The 20296-nt window shown below is 42.2% G+C and overlaps 1 protein-coding gene across 1 annotated transcript; it reads left to right on the top strand.

Annotated features, from left to right (window-relative positions):
* Window positions 1–366: 366 nt before the first annotated feature.
* nampt1 (nicotinamide phosphoribosyltransferase 1) lies at window positions 367–19544 on the top strand. The gene is made up of 11 exons (XM_072377657.1): window positions 367–553; window positions 5723–5879; window positions 7263–7366; window positions 8305–8433; window positions 11643–11801; window positions 12278–12414; window positions 14048–14273; window positions 14368–14487; window positions 14577–14717; window positions 15794–15928; window positions 16254–19544. Exons 1-11 carry the CDS (start codon window positions 500–502, stop codon window positions 16365–16367), a joined length of 1476 nt encoding a protein of 491 aa, XP_072233758.1. The 5' UTR covers window positions 367–499; the 3' UTR covers window positions 16368–19544.
* Window positions 19545–20296: the final 752 nt, after the last annotated feature.

Here is a 20296-nt window from a genome sequence, read left to right as displayed (position 1 = left end):
TTTTTACACTTCTCTTGTTTTATCAGTTTAATTACTGTTTGGGTTGCAGCAGTTCCATCAGAAAATAACCATCTTTCAAATCAACTGCAATGAGGATTTTGAAATAAGACTAGCTAGTCAAAATTAAACGGTTATACCAAAATATATTTAAAATGCAAAATTGTGAAAAGCTCAGGTTTAAATATTGGGGGTGTGGGTGCTGTTTTTTCTGGTCAGGCCTCAAGCATTGAGTGATTCGTCTTCGCATGTATACACGATCTTTGCCTTAAACGTTATCCGCTGATTGGCTGACGGTAAAACAAAGCGTAGTGACTCAGATTACAGTCGACGGACTCAGGAAATTTCGTGACGATTGCGCGCCCGCCCCTTCCCCCGCCCGGTTCACGTCTCTCGTCCTTCCCCCTCTGCCTAGTTACACTAAACGAAGGAGTTCCTGACTGCACGGCGCGCAACACAACACACTGACAGCTCCGACTGACTCACAACCGAGGGGCGAAAGATGGAGCATGGAGACACCAACTTCAACATACTGTTAGCGACCGATTCATACAAGGTACTGTATCCAGGATGGGTTTAGACGGAGGCGGGGTGGGTGGAGGGGAGCGCATGAGGAATGAAAATTGATCAAGTCAAGGTGGTTTCATCATCAGTCCCAAGGCCATCACAGTGTCGTGTCGCCGGTCACTGTTGGCTCACCGCAGGCCGAACAATCTGGAAGATGAGATGAATGGTACAGCAAAGACTGGGAATTCACTGGGAAAGAATTCACAAAGCAAGCACCCCTGTCTTGGCTAGCGGATTTACGCTCAGCGAGACTGCTGGTGTAACGGAGCCCGTTCCCCACCGGCTTTGCTAGTCACGGTGGTATTCTAGCTAGCTGAATTAGCCAGCTAGCTCATAGAGAGCGCAGGAGGTAGGCAGAGGGGATTGATGTAAAAAAAAGCTAATATTAGCTTCTCGCTAGCAAGTGTTGTATGGATTTCCTCCTGAACTGTACATGGGCTAAGTCTCAGTATGCATGATGTCTCACGATGACTGAGACGTTGGGAAACGCGACTTAAAGGAAAACAAAACCGAAAGTTAAAAGGAAAAAAAGGGGGGGGGGGCACTGCTGTCTTAGTCCAAAGTCTCGCATTACATTTATATATCGGGAGAATTTAAACGTTATATAACTGTCAACTGAAGACTCTTAAACATTGGTGTAATTGCAAACGAAACCGGAAATAACCACCAGTCATTAACTATCAATGTAAACACGGACCAGATACACAAGTAATAATGTTAAATGGCACGTAGCAAGTGGTTGCCGGGACGGTTGCCATGTAAATCAGTCATGTGACAGCATTCAGTGATGCTGATGGAGGAGTGGAATAGCAACAATTATGGACATGGGGTGGGGGAATATGTTGAGGATGTCCATGTTGAACCTTAAACAAACCAGAAAGATTTATAGTAGGATCACATGCTGCTGATCAGCATGATTTTGATGTGTGTGTATTAAAGGTATTCCTTCCCTAATAGAAAATAGATAGATGAATATGCTTACTATGAAAATACTTACACATGTATAACACTACATGATTACCTCATGCAGTAATTTCTGCTTACCATGGTGTCGAAAAAAAAAAAAGGGGGGGGGGTGCCTTTGGTTTAAAACTGCCAAATGACTGTGAAGCAAGAATGTGGGAACGTGAAGATCTGAGGATGCATTGCTGCGGACAGTGTTGGGGACATGATCTCTAAAGACTAAATGCCATTTGACAAAATAAATCTATGTCTCCAGGAGTTTCGTGTCATCTAAATCCAGTAGAAGACCTTTGGGATCTTTGAATAGAAAGCTCGAGCAGCTGTAAAAATTCTGAGTAGCCCTTTAGCTGCAACCTGGGAGAAGTTGGAGTAGGACCATCCAAACCCCACCCACATCCAAGTTGCTTATCATGTTACTTCAGCAGCCATACCCACTGACCTCTAACCATTCGAATTGGACCTGATCAGAGGCTCTCTAAAACACTTTCACAACTCTTGTATTTTTCTTGCTCGTTCACGAATAACAACAAGATTTGAATCTGTTTGAAAAGTTTATGAAATCAAAACTTTTAGTTTTTTCAGTTTTGAACAATAACAGATACTCTGCAGTTCATCTTAGAGGAAAGTACTATATGATGATATGCTTTTGAATGATTTCACTTTTCTTTCAGAGGACTGTCTTACTGAGTTTGTGGGGTTTGGCTCACACGTCTTTTTTTATGAACACTGATCATGAATCTGTAGCCAATCAACTGGTTTTGCTTTCTCTGAAGACCTCTGTACAGGGTTAGGAGTTAGTTTCACTTATGTGTTTGCAGTTTAACTGTTTTCTTTGTATTCCAGTTTCTCTGGACGCCCAGCTTACAGTTTCATTTATTTGGAAAGTTAATTTTCTGCTTGTTTCACCCAGCCGTTCCTTTGAATGAGTCAGTGTTTCATAACTTTTAATAGGTGCTGTACTTTTAAGTATATTCAAGGTAAGATTATAGATTCAATATTTCCAGCATTGCAACTGTTGCAGTTTGGTGCTCTGACACATTAGGTAATACCATCAGAGCCAAGAGAGGTAACTGATAAGCTTAGAATAAATATCAAATGTGAAAAAATGTAAAGTTTATATGAATTAACTGATTGTTCCATAATTTAGCTTACAGCATGGCTCCATGAGTGAGCTTTTTCCCCCCTCATTTGACCACAGTTTGTGTAGGATGGGTGCTGTATCCTTTATTTTAACTGTGTCTGAATACATGCACAAGGGACACGGCAAATGTCAGCTAAATGAAAGTAAAGACCGGAGCTGACACAGATCAAATGTCATGATTCGTCTTTGCCAGGCAAGCGGGTGATGTCCTGCTAGGCTAAAGTTGATATGAACGTCCTGTAAAACATTTACTTGTGTCGCCCAAAAGTAAATAGGAGTAAACCAACCACTAAGTCATTAAGGATCAGTTTGGATGCAGTAGGATCAGTTGTATTCGACTGTACTTTTCAGTTTACTAATTCATAAATGTCTCCACAGCCATACCATGGTTTTGTGTTGTTTCACTGGAAGTAGCTTGTATGTGTGTATCTTGCATGCGCATGACTGTGCAATAACTTAGTAAACAGAGGAGAGTGGGGTATTGAGAGGGAAACGCTTGACTGGCTTGCAGTCCAATCAGAGATCAACATACGGTGCGCTTTCTTCACAGGACGTGACAACAAACTTCACCTGCCTGCTAAAACTCAAAGCCGTTATGTGGAAACGCACACAGATCTGTGTTGTTAGTGTGATATATCACCAGTGGAGGTGTACAGTGTTTTCATTGTTTACACTGAATTTTTTTAAAGCAATGTCACAAGTTTGTTGCCACGTGACACACAATATGACATTTTTCTAACCCTTAAATCCGGAGTGAGTCACGTGAGTGTGGAGTTTGACCTTCTGGATCTTATGTGGGGGGAGGTTTCAGGGCAGAAGGACAAAGAGGGTGCAAACTGTTGCATTTAGGTTACGGGACGGTCCCGTGTGGTACTTGGCTACAGCTTTTGGCAGGGGCTTGTTTTCGGATGTGCTAATCGGAGACCTGCTTTTAACTGGTTTCCATTAAGATATTTAAATTTTCCATTTGTGCTCAAAAACGATGAGATGGCAGCAAAAAATTTGGAAGAAATGTTTATAAAAAATTGAAGAAGTGGGATTGGAAACTTGCTCGGCAAGCAATCGATGATGTAGAGATGTCATGTGACTTAGGAATGGACACACAGGTCATACCAGAACACGAAGAGCACATAGTTGTTGTTCAAAACGGACATTTTCCACTGTGGTCACCAGGCTTTCCACCAGGTGTTGGAGATTGCCAGAAGGTTCGGCAGCACATCGCCTGAAAATGAACGCTGATTAAGCTGGATCGAACCTCCATACACACTGAGATGGTTACATGAGGCGTATGTATTATAATTGGACGATTGTGCAGATCATCAGTGAAATATTAGGATGAATTTAAACGTAGCTACTGAAAAACGCTGACCTACCAGATTTCTGGAAATGAAATTGTCATAAAGACCTCATGATGTATGATGTTTCATTAGCCGGCTGTGCCTTTAATGATGTTATATTTGAAAGTAAATGAACAGTATTCTTGTATAATAGCAGGGAGATGATTTTTTTTAAAGAGGTGTGTATAAACATCAGCATGTGTGACAGTGAGTATGAACACGTGGTTCAGCGAGTGTCATGTTGAGTGTCTTGACTCTATTTTGAGTCCTCGAAAGCCCGGCGGAAAGGACACAGTCGGGTCAAAGAAACTGAGTAGTTCATTGACATTTATCCCCTCCCGTCCACGCAACCCCGGGCTGAGGAGAAGTTTTATTATTCCCCACATGTGTTACACCTGTTTGCTGCAAAATTAGGTTCTTCCCAAGGTTGCAGTTGTCTGAAAGACTAACCTGTGACTGATTTGTAAAATGCTTTACTGTTGAGGGAAGTGTTCCTCAGTCTTTCTGGAGAACAGATATGAGCTAAGCACACGAAGCTTTGCTGTTAAAACTAAGCTTATGCTGGTTGTTAGCAATAAAATGTTCAAGTAGTCCTGAGTTTTTGCTTGTAACACAGTCCCACAATGATTTTTCTGTGGCCACAGTCGCTACCGTTAATCAAAAGTCACATAAATCGGAAGATTCTGAGCTGCTGTGGGGAGGGTAGAATCCTTAAATGCGCCAGTGTGCTCCGTGAAAATAACCCGGAACTCATTTGAGATTTAATTGATGCCCCAAAGGCTTCAGCTTGCCCTGCGCCCTTTCTTTAATTTGTTCTGTTTTGTTTTTTTGTCAGTGTATTTGTCTTCATCTCCCTGCAGCATTCTCTTGAAACATGCCCGGGCATGTATGCAACTTTTAACCCGGCTGCACTCTGCTAATTTTATTGGTTTAATCAGTTTGCAGTAGATTAGAAGATCACATAAGAAGCACACACACACAAAACTCAAACGTGTATTTTCTGAATAGCAGCAGAGGGGTAGAATAAAGGAGAACGTGCCGGTGTGCGGCAAAGTCTGGCCTCAGTTGTGATACTGATTCATTGGATTGAACAGAATCTGGTCTTTTGTTGAACATGCCACAGTCAATGCCAGGACTGTTGCTTTTCGCCATGACCTTGAATGACTCTCTTCACTTTCTGTTATTTCGACAACAAACCGAAGAAAAATTTGATTTGCTTGTTTCGAGTCCAGAACAAAAGTGTGATAAGTGACACTTGTCATGTAACCTGAAATATTTCAACATTCGCTTGTTTCATCAGTTCCCTAAAAAGGTGCCGTTTTACTTTGGGAAACTTAAAGACAACACGGCCAGTCCAGTTACTCCTAATCTGCAAAGAGATTGCAACATTTGAATGGCTCAACAAGTACATTTGAGCTAAGCTTCACATTTTTCCACACGTATATGTGTTTGGCAGTGATTCCACATGCTGTGTCCGCAAGTTTATACCTTAGTAATTAGCAAATAATGCATTTTATTGTCCCCTAAGTAATGAGGGCTCATAATGGACACAGCAAGGTTGCCAGCTGACTTCTTCCACTCTTGAGCTCCGTTTACATTAAGTGTGTAACTGGGTTTTTGTTCTGTGGTTCCGTATTTTGTTTTGACCGAGCGGAGTTCAGTAAATTATTCATTACAGAACGACTTGGCTAACTTTTGTTGTGTTCTGTCTCGGCAGGTAACGCATTACAAACAGTATCCGCCCAACACGAGTAAAGTGTACTCGTACTTCGAGTGTCGGGAGAAGAGGACGGAGCCCACCAAAAACAGGAAAGTCAAATATGACAAAACCGTCTTTTACGGCCTACAGTACATCCTCCACAAATACTTAAAAGGTAAGTTTTTTTTCTTACGGTTTGCTTTGTAATTATGAGCTTTTCAAGGCCGAACGCTGCAAGACTGAACGAGGTTTGGCCTCGTGAGACCACCTCTTCTGCTTTTGTCTCCTTGGCTTATTTGTGTAAATAAGTGTTTCCAGACAGATTCACAAATTAAATAAGGCTTACATTCCAATACAGCTTCACTGTCATACTGTAGCAGCTGCACAGTACAACCTCTCTTCCATTAGCCCGTGAATCTTTGTGTTGGTGCTCCTTTTGAAAAGACTTTTAAATATGAAAAAACAAGTTTTAAGTGTAACTCTGAAAGGGCAAACACTTTGCACATGTAAAACTTTATTAGTCTGATGGTGTTTAAGAGTCACTGCATTGTTCAGGAGTCACTGCATTGTTCAGGAACCGCTCCGCAGGGCAGGTGTTTGCTATCCATGCCCACAATGAAAGTTTTTTCATTCGCTTAAAAAACAATAAGCTGAGAAAAAGAGGCCGAATTAGGAAGAAAGAAGCTATCAAGAACAGCTTTGAACAGGACCAAATGAAAGACATACAAAATATTCAGTGCTCTAATTAACTCGTGCTGGTGAAGTTTGATGTTCAGAAGACTAAGTTTGATCTTCAGAGGCATCAGGGAGATCAAGTGGGACAGAAAGAGTCGAAAGAATGCATCTGCCTCCTGTCCCTCTTAAGAGGATTTCACGGCGTTGTAGCGGAGGTACGGGGGAGAGTGCCGGGAGAACAGAGAGAGAGGAGACAAAAGCACAGCTGCTCTCACTCTGTTTGAGGGAGAAAGACCAGCTGTCTGCGCAGAGCGTCCCTTCCTGCTCCCGCTGATTAGAGCTGCTATTAGAGAAGCATCCTTGATCCTCATACTCACAGAACCACAAGTGTGCGTCAACTTTTTATTACAATAAGAGGCGGATCAGAATGAGTGCAACTAAACTACAAATCATGAGGAAAACGAAAAGCTCTATAGTCAAACAGATGCTGTCTTATCGTTTTTTACCATTCTGCGTTCGGTTCAATGAGAAAGATTGACGGGTGCAACTTAAAATTTGTCGTCTGCTTGGTTTCAGCTGCTTCTTACATACATAAAGCTGCCACATCTTGCAACCAGTCAAATAAGGGAACGTCCCAGAGTGTCAGACACGTTCTGCGTGTTTAAATATCACAATATCCTCATACATTTAGTAAGTTCTAAAACTGGTCGAACTCGTTGTGAAAAGAAGAGGCTGTTTGCGTGTGTGTTTTTGGAAATGCCTCGTCAGCATTCACAGGAAACCTTTCATTTAATTACGGTTGTAGACTATGGATTAGCACTCCAGTGACTTGTTCTTCTTCTGCTTCCTTGTTCTCCACCCCACCCTCGTCCTTGTCCTTCAGGAAAGGTTGTGACTCCGGAGAAGATTCAGGAGGCGAAGGAGGTTTACAGGGAACACTTCCAGGATGACGTCTTTAACGAGAAGGGCTGGACCTACATTTTGGAGGTAAGAGACGGTTGTAAGTGCAGGGAAAAGCTATTTTTCCACACAGTGTGACAAGGATTACAGAGATGTTTTTAGAAAATTGGTTTATTTGGGGATAAGCTTGAAACCAGTTGTGTTGCTGTAAATATACGCAGGTGCCAGCATGTACTGATGTTGCCACATGATACACGCTTAATGTGAAGTCCACTTTATTAGAGGCTATTGCTCTGTCCCAGACATGCGTGCCCAACATTAGGGCAGCATAGGGCTTGTTGCTGAAAACACGAAGAACAGCCTCTCAGTCTGGCAGATCTTCATCTTCAAATGTTAAAATCTCACATTCATAAGGGTTCAGCGAGGCCAAAAATAAACCTTTTTTTAACATGTTTAGAGGTTGCTGATGATTGAAAGTGTGAAAAAGTTTGAGGGATGATGCTTTCCTGCATGCAGAATGCAGTCATGCTAAATTAATACCAATCTGGTTCAGTTGTTTTTCCACTGGTGTGGACAGCTTCACACAGTGAAACTGCTGATATATGCAGGAATAAATCACATTTCAGCTTTATTTCTGGATAGTGAGACCTTTCAGGACCTTGGAGAGAGCACAGCCATATGTACTGATATATCCTTTTTTTGTTGGGTTAATGATGGTTAATATGAATAAATAATATTACATCATCAGTCAGCTCTCTGTGGTCTCAGCCTTGTTTTTCTCGAATCATTCTGCGTTTTATATCGATTCATTTCAAGATGGTACACACAAAAATGTTGAGATGTGTTGGGACTGCATTTGAAATGCAGATATTTTGTATATCCAGAAGCTGTATTTGCTGCCACGTGTCTCACTTTCGTCAAGTCATCTGTAGCTGGATAAGACTCAAACACTCAGAAAATAAGTTGTGACAGAAGGGAATCGGACTCGAACTTAGATGGCTGTGCAAATGTGGTTGTGTCTACAGAAGTACAACGGACACCTGCCCATTGAAATCAAGGCAGTGCCAGAGGGAAGCGTCATTCCTCGAGGCAACGTTTTGTTCACAGTGGAGAGCACGGACCCTGAATGCTACTGGCTCACCAACTGGGTGGAGGTAAGTTTGCTTGTTTGTTATCTGAGCCCAGAAAAGTTAACGCGCTCCTGTTGTGTTATTCAGATGGAATCCAATGGGTTTGGAGCAGTTTTTCTGTGTAATTTGTAACCAAACCTGACCTGTCCAGTTGTAAAATGTTATCTCCAACTTTCAAGTGGAATCATTTGCGCTCCCTGTAACAATATCAGTTCAGGGTTAGCTTCATCAAGTTTAAAAGCTACATTTTTCGTCTCCCGTGCCCTCAAACAGCCGTTAAACTTCTACACGCTTGTCACATTGCTTCTAAAACTCATTACCAGGATCCTCAGTACAATTCTATCCTCAACTTAATTTGATTATTGATTAAAGATAGAAGATATTAGCAGCATTTGTACCTTGTGTTGCAATGAGGGTTTGCTCAGCACATTCATTTATCAAAAGAAAATGGCACATAAACAGAGTAATTGGGATGGTCTGTCAATGATTTCACTCTAAATCTTTTGTGTTTTGATAAGTTTATGAACTGGTTTGTTGGGTCTGATGTTGAGATGCACCCGACATCAATCCCAGAACGCTAATCATGAATCATGTTTTGTTGCTACAGTTTGAACCCTTCTAAAGAATAAAAGCTCAATGTCTCTGAAAAAGCCATTCATTAGTAATCTTGCTGGATCGAGCACCACACATGAGCACAATGAAAGAAGTTGCTTTGTGGAAGGCAAACTAAATCCACCTACCAGCTCCTTTCAAGCTCATTAACCACCACATACTGTCGGGTTCACTTATTTAGCTCCGGTACATTTTGCTTTCTATTTAATATCCACGTCTGAACGTAACATCATATTCTCATTTAACAAAAAGACATATGTGGCAAATAATATTCCTTTAAATACACAAAAAAATCAAGTCACATGAGGGAATATAAGCAGCTGTGATGGTTTTTAAGACCGACTACAGTAGCGGTATATGTTGCTGTATTTCAAACATAATAGAATTGATTTTTATGTGTTGATTTTGCTCATATGGGCTATGCAGTGTAACTCCTCCCTGGCATGAGCTTAATGCTCCATGAACAGAGTCTGCAGTGAGTTGGCAGAAATGAATTCATGTGCATGGAGCAATATCTTCCATTGATCTTTTATGGCTGTCTGTACCTGATTTCAGTTTCTGTTTCACTGCATTTTTCCTGTTTATAGGTAATTTCTGAAAATATATTGTAACAGAAACACAATTTTTTTTGTTGGTGTCCACTGACGAAACACCTCAGCTGGCAGTAAATCTAAAAGAAACCCATCTGTATCCAGAGGTCAGGCTACACTTGAACTGATCATTTGATAACCGTGGTCTCAGCTATGTAACAGAAGTGGAAGAGCGTGTGGACGTAGGTCACCCACAGCCCAGAGCATTGGGACAAAACACATACACACACTTACTTCCCAGATAAATTTAGATGCACCGCTCATACACACACACCTTGTGAGTTTCTGTTGCTGATATAAATACATGCATTAGCACACACACACACAAGGGCATTATTCGGGGCTAAAGTAAAATTAGCCAGTGTTCACCCGGTGTCCTTGGGTTGCATCATGAGGTCAGTGCTTTTCTCGTTGCTCCATCTGTCCTTCTCCCCTCCCTTTGTCATATCTTGATGCATCTCATTGTTTTTTGTTCTCCTCTCCCTTTAACCTCTCTGTCTCGACACCCTCTCTCACTCTCTTGTCCTTATCTCCCGCCATTTTGTTCTCAGTCATGAGAAGTCACATTGGCACATGTTTTTTTGTGCTTGTGTGTGGACATTCCTCCATGGTGTTGTTTTTACTCGTAGCGCTGCGGGGACTTTATCTCTGTCAAACTGTCACAAAATGACTTCCCTGGCAAAGATAAATGTTGCAGTCCTCTAAATTCAGGGACTGAGTTAAACACAAGTTGTTTCCAGATTGTTTTTGAAACACGCTTAAGAGGCTACAGATTGGTTAAGGCTAGGGTCAAGGACCAGGAAATGCATTATTTTGATTTGCCTTTACAAAGCAGCGTGTGTTTGTGCGTGTGGCCCGGGTGTCACATGAGTCAATACTACAGTTTATATTTCGAGGAGCCATGTGACCTGCTCAGGGTGATGGGGTGGAAACACACTGCAAAGCATTAGCAGGAAAAGCCAAGCGAAGGATTAAAGTGAGTTGTGTTCCTGGTTATCTTTTCATTCCCTGCAGTGGAGGGAACAGTGTTTTAGAATTTCATTTTGACACAGTTTCCTGCTTACTGGGTGCAGTCATGAGATTATAAGATACATGAATATCTGTTATATTTATTTGTGAATTCTTGTTGGCCCAGTATTGAATTAACTCTATTTCATAACTAAGAATTTTGAAATTGACTTGTGAAAAATGTAAACTGAAGATATTTCTCAATAATCCTACTTGTGTTTTGTTTGTTTCTCTTTCTTTGACCGTGTTGGTATATATATATATACTTCACAATCTTCCTCATTTAATGGGAAATGCACCTGCTGGATACAAAAAGACAGACAGAAGGGACAGCTAGCCTGGTCTGGGACAGTGATTGGCACAGATTACAGTGTCACCTTGTCAAATATCCTGAGAAATGATAGGATCCAGACCCTATTCCTGATAATATGGATTCTGCTGAGACTTTCCTGCCTTTGGGACTATACTGGCCTATTGAATCTACCTTATTGTCTGCCTGGAAGCATGAATGTTCCAAAAAAAATTGATCAAGCATTACTTCCTGTTCCGGGACTCCATAAAAACCTCTTTGTTTATGTTGCATGGAAGGCAATACAGACAGCTTCAGACATTATGAAATGCTACACGCACTGTTCGCTTTGACATGATATCAGCAGGTTCACATTTTTATTTCTTACTTTTTTACCTAGAAATGGAAGCAGTTGGTGACATTAGGATTTAATGGTGACTGGACATCATATAATAACTCAGAAAGTAGATGAAATACATGACCATGCAACTAGAATTGCACTCACACGTACGCTATGCTTCAGATTGTATGAACAGTGCATTTATGAAATCTCCCAGGTTATGTTGGGTACAGTTAAGCCACTTGTTTTCAGATTGAAATGTATGAGCCGGGCCCAGAGTTTGTCTTGTGTGAAAGAGGGGACGGCTTTGATCCCTCTGAGCCTGTTAGTTTAGGATTTTAGTGCCAGCTGAATATGACTTGGTCTGATTTGCACTCCTTTTTCATTCCACCAGACCATTTTAGTTCAGATCTGGTACCCCATCACTGTGGCGACCAACTCCAGAGAGCAGAAAAAGATCCTCGCCAAGTACCTTCTGGAGACTTCTGGGAACCTGGAGCGGCTCGAGTACAAACTACATGACTTCGGCTACAGGGGTGTGTCCTCACAAGAGGTACGAAGGAGATTAAACAATTCAAATCAGCTTTATTAAGAAGGTTTGGCATCACAGTTAGTCTGCTTACGATGTGTTTTCCAAAGTAATTCCTACTTAAGGTCCACGGACTACCTGTTTTTTGTATAATAGCAAGCAGTGTTGGTGGGATTGAGTTTGTTCTCTTTTCGAAGAGGTTGACATACAGTGAGAGCTCATTAGCTGAGAATATAATCCAGATCCGAACACCGTGTACATTTGAAGCAGTTCAGAATGAGAACGAAAAAGGAGTCAGTCCACAGTTTCTGGAACATCTCCAAAGGAGTCGTTTTCACCATGAGAAATTCACAGATAGGTGTTGAAACTGGAATGCTCTTCCCGGACTTTAAAGTCAAAGATGGCAAGTTGTAACACATAATAGAGTAGCTAGCCCAGTCTTTGAGCTGCAGTACACCATGACTTCTCTCTTAGAAAATGAAACCGCTCCTCATTCACAGACTGCTGGCATCGGAGCCTCCGCCCATCTGGTTAACTTCAAGGGCACAGACACAGTCGCTGGGATCGGAGTCATAAAGAAGTACTACGGCACCAAGGATCCAGTGCCAGGATTCTCAGTCCCTGCTGCCGAGCACAGGTACACACATATCCACATGTTCACAAGTTTTTATTTATGCAGCGTTGGTGAGCGAAAGCTCGTGTCCCGGCAGAGAGACGTGATAAATGTCTGCGTAGCCTTTATTTTACAGGAGGTGAAGGGGCACAGTTTAGAGTTTGGTGTCGAACATCTACCTCAAATATTACAAATGTAGTACAAGAAACTTAAAACTTTATGTTAACCCCCTCTTCAGGCATTTGCATTATTTTGTACAATGTTCCCAGGGATACTCCCCTCTGTTCATCTTCATTGTTGCTTTGCATTTTGGCCAAGAGCCAAGTCTGGAGACCTGCTTTTCCACCTGCAAGCCTGGTTCTTTTATAGGAGTTATTCTCCTAATAGCATCAAGTTATTTGCCAGGTTTATGTTTTTATGTGCTGATCTTATTAGCTCAAGATGAGTTTAACTCGAGTCATTTGGCTGAAGTTGGTGTTGATGTGCTCTCTGATAAGAATTTGGTCACCTTCACAGTCATTTTGTGAATGTGGCTGTGATTGGCTACAGACCAGGGTTTTATGACCCAACACACATCTGTCACGTCTCTTGTGTCTCACGCACACACTCTACTCTTTATCTGTTTCACTTTATCGGTGCACACGTGACGGCCGAATACTCAGTTACTGCTGCTCCAGCACACCCTTCTTCCCTGCACCAGTGCATTCTGGGAGGGTGGCAGTGTTTATCATAGCAACTGTGATGCAATTGCAGCCTCGGATAATTGGTTTTGCTTCTTCCTCAGTGGGAGGAGTTGCAGTGAAATTCCACTTTGATTTTGATGTTGAGGAAAGGGAATAGGGAGGGGTGATGTCACCTTTAGAGCTGTAGATTTCAAAACTAAACAGAAATGTCCTTGGCATAAAAATAAGACTAATATTATAATGAGAAATGTATAAAGCAATTTTATAATCAACCCAAGAATTTCACCACTTGTGTTTCTCTCATGTTTGGGAGTTTGGAAGTCACAGCTGATCTGTGGCACTGATTTACCTCTGATTTGGTCCATTTTACTGCAGCCCCCAACATTTGCAACATGACAATCGATAGAATGAGTCCCCCGGGGTTTAGAATTCACTCAAAGGCCAGATCATCTCCTGCATGACTCATGTTTCTTCTTACGACATTAGAGTGAAGAAGTTAAAAGAAATCATGTGTAAATTGTGAAGAGTTCTCCTCCACAGGGCTAAAAAGATTAGTCGGTTAATGCACCGTGATCAGAGCAGTGACATTTCGCTGCTGTTTTTGTGCGGCGTATAGTGCTGTGCAAATGTTGTCGCTGCTACTTTCATTCGTGGCTATAAAATTCTGTACATGTGATATCTAAACTGCCTGAAAAAAACAAACAATTAAAGCCTTAAAGATAATTATGGTTCAGTCCCGGTCTAAAACATGGAGTAGGCTGCCCTCTGCTGGACAGTCGGCCCTTTTCATTAGATCAACGTCTCGTGACTCGGTCTGTGGTTTCTCTCATTTTGAGAGAACATATCAGCCTTTTTATTTGGTGCTTTTCAACACATGTCTGGGCTCCTGCTCTTGCATTCCTTCTCCTCCTCTGTTGCATAGTTTGCTAGGCTCTCACAGAATGTATTTCCATGTTTTGCAATTCACTCCACAGCACCATCACCGCATGGGGAAAGGACCATGAAAAAGATGCCTTTGAGCACATCATCAAGCAGTTTCCCAGTGTGCCCGTGTCCATTGTCAGCGACAGCTACGACATCTACAATGCCTGTGAAAAGATTTGGGGAGAGGACCTACGAGGGCTCATTGAGAAACGCAGTGCAGATGCTCCACTGGTTGTCCGACCAGACTCTGGAAACCCACTCGACACAGTGTTGAAGGTGCGTCCGTCTGTCACCTGGAATTACAAAACAATCCAGGAAGCTAACCCTCCTCTCTTGTGTCAACTCTTTCCTTCTTCTCTTTTGTGTCCAGGTTTTGGAGATCCTGGGTAAGAAATTTCTTCCATTGGAGAACTCTAAAGGTTTCAAGGTTCTTCCTCCTTACATCAGAGTCATACAAGGAGACGGAGTTGATATCAACACACTGCAAGAGGTACAGACACTTTTACAGCTGCTTATATCTCTAACGACGTGGTCAAACTTTCAATAACAGGAAGAATATTGATTCATGTTTTTCCACAGATCGTCGAGGGGATGAAGCAACACAAGTGGTCCATTGAGAACATTGCCTTTGGATCCGGAGGAGCTTTATTGCAGAAGCTGACCAGAGATCTGCTCAACTGCTCCTTCAAGTGCAGCTATGTGGTCACAAATGGACTGGGGGTGAGGACCGGCGTGATGCAGCATAAACTCTCTTATGTAACCACTGCAAAACAATCAGGAAATTATACTCACTACAACTACAAACTACGGATGCAGCGGTACAGATAACCCACGGTACGGTTCGTACCTCGGTTTTTGGGACACGATTTCGGTTCAGTTTCCGTACGTGTTTTTGTGAGTAAAGAGAACAATTTTTCTCTCAGAATTCTCTCTTTATTTTGCTTGTGAGCAAAAACTGTAAACGTACCAGTATCACTGGTGTACTGAATAATATAACACTTTTCTTTCAAGTTAACAGTTACTCAACACAACTTTCAAATGGTAAAATTAAAATTCTGACTCGGCGCTCAGAAATTCCGACATTCGTGTACAACTTGAACCCACCATTAGTCAGAGCACACAATGTAAATCAGTCTAACTAACGGAACAGTACTTCGCTGTTAGACCCTGTTAGCCCAGCCGTCCAGACCAGAGACCACCCCCCACTAGACGGCCCACCGACCAACAGCAATCGCCGAGCGGGCCAGTTCAGCGGCCAGAACACCGGGAAATGTCCTGGTGCTCCTGATGGCTAGTCCAACACTGCTCTCAACTCCTCTGCTAGTGCTGGCCATGCCTCTTTGTTTTCTTTTTTCCGCTTCCATGTGCGAGCTGCACTTTGAACCCGCCTCCAGTTACAACAGTGTGACTGACAGGGGGTGCGTGGGTGGAGGCACAGCTGTGAATGGACATTAACTCGCGGGGCGGGTTCAATATTTCAATATTTTACAGAGTACCGTTGCATCCCTCCAACAAACTATAATATGGGACAGCGTAACGTTACGAGTTTTTGAGCTCTGGATAAGAGCCTGTAACAAATGTCGAGCCCCAAAAACCGTGAAAGGACTAAGGATGTTCAAAACTGCTGCCAACAGACCAAGTCTGTTTTAAGGGAAATGAATCTCCCTCGTGCTTTGTTTTATTCCCTCCAAAAAGTTCCTAGTTCTTGTAGAAAGTTTCTGTGCTTCAGCGTGTGATTTGAGATTCCATTTTTTATTGAAACATTCTGGGGTTTTTGTGTGTGTGCTGTTTCTCAGGTGAATGTGTTTAAGGATCCAGTGGCAGACCCCAACAAGAGATCAAAGAAGGGTCGCCTCTCTCTGCACAGAACGCCAAGTGGAGACTTTGTCACCCTGGAGGAGGGCAAGGGCGACCTGGAGGAGTATGGCGTGGTGAGTTCAGCGCACACAATGGCATATTTAAATACTTTTGTTGAAGGCGATGAGGGGCTGTGGGAAGTAATTGAGTTGTTTTGTGACTCTTCTGCAGTCCTAAGCATCACTGCACGACAGATGTCATTGTGTAAAAATCCCTGACATAGTTTAAGCTCAAACTGCTGTGAAATATTTGAGGCTTTTATTTCCTTTTGAATACTGAACCTAAAACCACTTAAAAATAGAATGAAATCACTTAATATCCCTTTAAGTATGAATACTGACCTCCTTTCTTTTCTGTTTTTCCCTTCCTTCCCTCTTTGTCACCTCTCCCTTAATGCAGGACCTGTTGCACACAGTCTTTCAGAATGGAAAGATCGTGAAGGCATACACATTTGATGAAGTCAGAGACAATGCTAAGCTCAAAGAGAGTGAGCTTGAGGAGCTGCTGCTCTGAGTGACCCCCACATGTTCTCCAAACCCCCTAAACACCCCCCCCCCTTCAAACCTTCACCTTTTTGCCTCCAATATCACCATAGCAAATGGAGGTGCGTGCACTGCAAATAGACCCCCCCACTTCCAAAGCCTGAGAATCTCCCTGAAATATTCCCACAAACCTGAGATTTCCATTAGATTTTACAGAATTTCACCCACAGTTCAAAAATGCTGTTTGAAGGTTATCCAGTAAAGAGAAGGAGGAAGAAATGTAGAAAACCCCACATTTCACAGATCAATGAGAAACTTCCTATAAGCTTTAGAGGGGAAATGAAAGAAGTACTGGTAGCTGTGCGTGAGGGTTCAGAGAGAGTTCTGACGATGATGTTGAAACCAAGCGGTCGCGTCCTTGTGCCGCTGCCTCAGATAAAAGTACAGCTTGTTGCACTAATAGGTTGGGCATTTTGCAACTTAACGAATGTGACGGGCCAGCTGCTGTAACCGCAGACTTTTCCTTGCCAACTCAAGAAAAAACGAGGTGATTGTAGGTTTTTCGAATGGGCCTTTAGCGCCTGCATGCAGAGCGAGTCAAAGTGAGACAGATGCTGACAGAAAGGAAACTATGAAGCCACACCCACACCAGTGATCGTTCTCCGTGTATTCTGTACAGAACTGTGTAGAGAAAAAAACGAAAATCTAAATATGTCTGAATCAAGTTAATTTTGTGTTAAGGAAAAGATGATTATCATGGTAAACGGCTGTGCACTGATAATATTGGCAAAGGTTATTTTACTTCAACGTGGTAGCTGATGATCATGAATGCTTAAACTGTAATTATGGGTAATGAAAGTATTAACTTTTCTCAACATTTCTTGCTTTTAATCAGTAGTTGTGACCCAAATTATTAAAAGGTCTGTCATGGTGTCCCTTATAATATGCACTCAGCTGACACAAATGCTCTTGGTGTATCCATGAAGGAATATATATGATCAGCTCCTTGCAGACATGTTGCCCAACGCACATTCGCATCATGAAGGCCTAATTGTACCTCCAAAAACAAAAAATCACAGATGGAAAGAAAGTCTTCCCTTTCACAATGTTTCAAGTGGTTGTTGAGTTACAAATTGGCATTTAAATTCGAGCTTTCGTGATGAAGGTGGCAAGATTTTCCAGCTGGGCCAGGGAGCCACTTGCTTTAGATTGGGTCTTCATGATGCTGAATGTCCTGCCTTTTCTGTGTAAGACCAAGAAACAACGAAAAAGAAAAAAAAATGCATCTCAGAAGTCGTCTTCACTGGAATGAAGATGATAAATCAAGTGTTTGTGAGAGATTACATCATGTCTGTGGCTCCTGGGTTTAAATGTATGTTAAATGTTGGTCCTGACGTGTGTGTTTGTGTGTGTATGTGTGTGTTCTCACCTTTTCTTCTTTTTAAGGACTGCGTAGTATTTCTTTATGCAAACACGCTTGTCGATCATGGGAATAGAGAACACTCTTCCTTTTATTTTGCTGGCCTTTGAATCTGAGAGGAGACGGAGTGTTTAGCGGCAGACGGGTGGTGAGTGTGGGTCTCCGTCAGGGCAACGTTAAAGCGCCCAAGATGGAGAGTAAGTACAGTTTCTGACTAACTTATACCAGCCATGTTGTGGGAGATTGATGGAGCAGAGCTGGTCAGCAAAACGTTGCCCTCACTATCACTGCCTTAACTTGTGGGAAGCAAAGGAACCTTCAACAAAGGTCTCTCTGGAGGAGTGTGAGCACGTTTGAATTTATTGCCCAGTCATAAATCAGATCACGCTCGTCCCTTCCTTCTCGGGTTTTTGTTTTTTTGTCACCGATGTTTTTAAATTTAGATAGCTCTCTTTGCTTCCTTGGCCTTTTTGGGAGTAAAAGGATTTTAAGAGGGATCCCTGAGAAATTGGGAGCTGATGACATCACAGGAACCAAATATGTGTGGAAAATTCCAGGTTGTGCAGACGGTGCCAACCACTGGATGGATTCCCATGAAATTTTAAACATTTACAATTCACACGAGGGGGGGGGCTCTGACTTATCATTTATCTTCACCGTGAAGCTCACAGTTGGGGTCGAGTGAAATGTCTCAGCAGCTGCTGGGGTGGGATGTTAGCATTCAAACTAAGATGGTGAGTCGGGTTTACATAGCAGCTAAACATCAGTATGTGAACCTCGTCATTGACCGTCTTAGCATGCTAATGGAGGCATTCGGCTCACAGAGCCGCCACCACAGCTGTTTTCAGTCTAGTTAAAACTTTTCAAAACTCAAGTTGATGATTTATTCCCAAGCGGCACACCGTTTTCACTCATTCTCACCTCACTATCCCGGTCTTAAGCATGTTCCACTGGAGCTTTAGGAAGCTTCCCTTGTGCTCCATGCTGGTTTCCTGGGATTTCAGGAAGAAACTTGTGATGTCGCCGACTCCCTTTTCTTGTCTCCTGGCTCAGATTATCCTGCTGAAACACTGACAAGCCCGTGTAGAAGACAGCTACGCACTTGCTGACTCCTCAGATAATTTAATTTTTCCCTGTTTTTGCACCTGTTGCTGCTGTTCTGTCACATTATTTGTCATCCAGTTATTCTGACACAGTAGTTTTTTTCTTCTTCTTTTCCAATCATGGGGTGCATTTCGTAAAATTTTATTTTACTATTTTGATACTGTCTAAGTTCTTACCTCAGAGAAATATTATTTTGTATGACAAAGGTGAAAAAAAAAAAGAAAATGCCAGAAATATTGCAGTAAATATCCTTATTTACAAACAATGCGGCCATACTGCCTTCTCACTTGTACATAAAACAAGTAGTTTGACTGAGAGCAGAGACGGCAGGTTAGGGAGATGACCACACTAGATAATGTTATTATTCTTTTTGTCCGAATGACCATTTTGTACCAACAGAAGAATATCCAAAACTGCTTGACTGAACTGGCAGCGCGACTGTTTCTTGTGACTGTCAAGCTTTTAGCTTCTGTTTGTGTGCACATGAGTGTGTGTGTCGTCCTGTGTGGATGTAATGGATGAAAAAGTGTTTGTGAATACTTTTTTTTCTTTATGTTGTCGTTGTAACTGTATGTATATGTTGGTTCTTCCAATTATCTCCCAACACAACTGATATTTTAACTAACATAAACTTGCTATATTGTCAACAAAACATTGATTAAAGATGCCACCCTGTCAGTTCGACTTGCTTTATGTATTTATTGTGCCTTTCTCTGACCAGGACTGATTACAGCACCGTCTTCCTCTGATGAAAGACGGCATTGATCTCTTCTGCAAGTTCTACGATAGATTTCTGTAGTTACAGAAGTAATGATGTGCCTTGGTCCAACTTTTTGTCATTTTAACAGCACGTTGCTATCGAACACAAAGTGTAATGTGGGCCTGCAGCAGGGACCAGGCATCTCAGCCTTGGCGTCACCCGATGCCATTGGCAAAGGAAGGGGAAGTTATAAGTGGCCTGCAAGGAAGCGGAAATACAGGAAAAGGTCCTTCCCTGAAAACAAGCAAATCATTTCCACCTAGCTGTCCTAGGATTCCTGCTTTCAAGTGGTCGCCTGCCGAGATCTTCAGCTCTCATTGAGTTACATTAATTCACCGCCCTTACACGATTATGCCAAGAATCCCACTCTGCGTAGCGCTGATTCTTCTTCCTCTCATGCTGGACTGAGGTCAGAACACCTCCAGATGAGTAAAGATATTTCAGAGGGCATGTAGGTAGCACTCTACCCATCTAACAGTAGAAATTGCTGCCATACATAGACACAATTCCATACAGCATCTTTTTTAAATGAATTTATGGAGGCTGGTGTGAATAGAAGGTCAACAAACATCAGACTTAAACACAAGAGCCCAATCAGATTTACAGCCTGTTTAATTTCACCTACACCAAGATGCTTCATGCTTCAACCTAAACAAATTGATTCAGTTCATTTATT

The sequence above is a fragment of the Leuresthes tenuis genome, unplaced genomic scaffold (assembly GCF_036924035.1).
Source record: "Leuresthes tenuis unplaced genomic scaffold, fLeuTen1.0.hap1 SCAF_23, whole genome shotgun sequence".
NCBI lineage: Eukaryota > Metazoa > Chordata > Actinopteri > Atheriniformes > Atherinopsidae > Leuresthes > Leuresthes tenuis.
This window is presented reverse-complemented; position numbering and strand designations above follow the sequence as displayed.

What these genes read in the sequence shown, in the direction of transcription:
- nampt1 (XM_072377657.1), top strand. Translation starts at nt 500, where the DNA reads ATGGAGCATGGAGACACCAACTTCAACATACTGTTAGCGACCGATTCA. An exon ending in GGGGTGTGTCCTCACAAGAG is followed by an intron (nt 11,802 to 12,277) that starts GTACGAAGGAGA and finishes CCTCATTCACAG; the next exon opens with ACTGCTGGCATCGGAGCCTC. An exon ending in TGGTCACAAATGGACTGGGG is followed by an intron (nt 14,718 to 15,793) that starts GTGAGGACCGGC and finishes GCTGTTTCTCAG; the next exon opens with GTGAATGTGTTTAAGGATCC.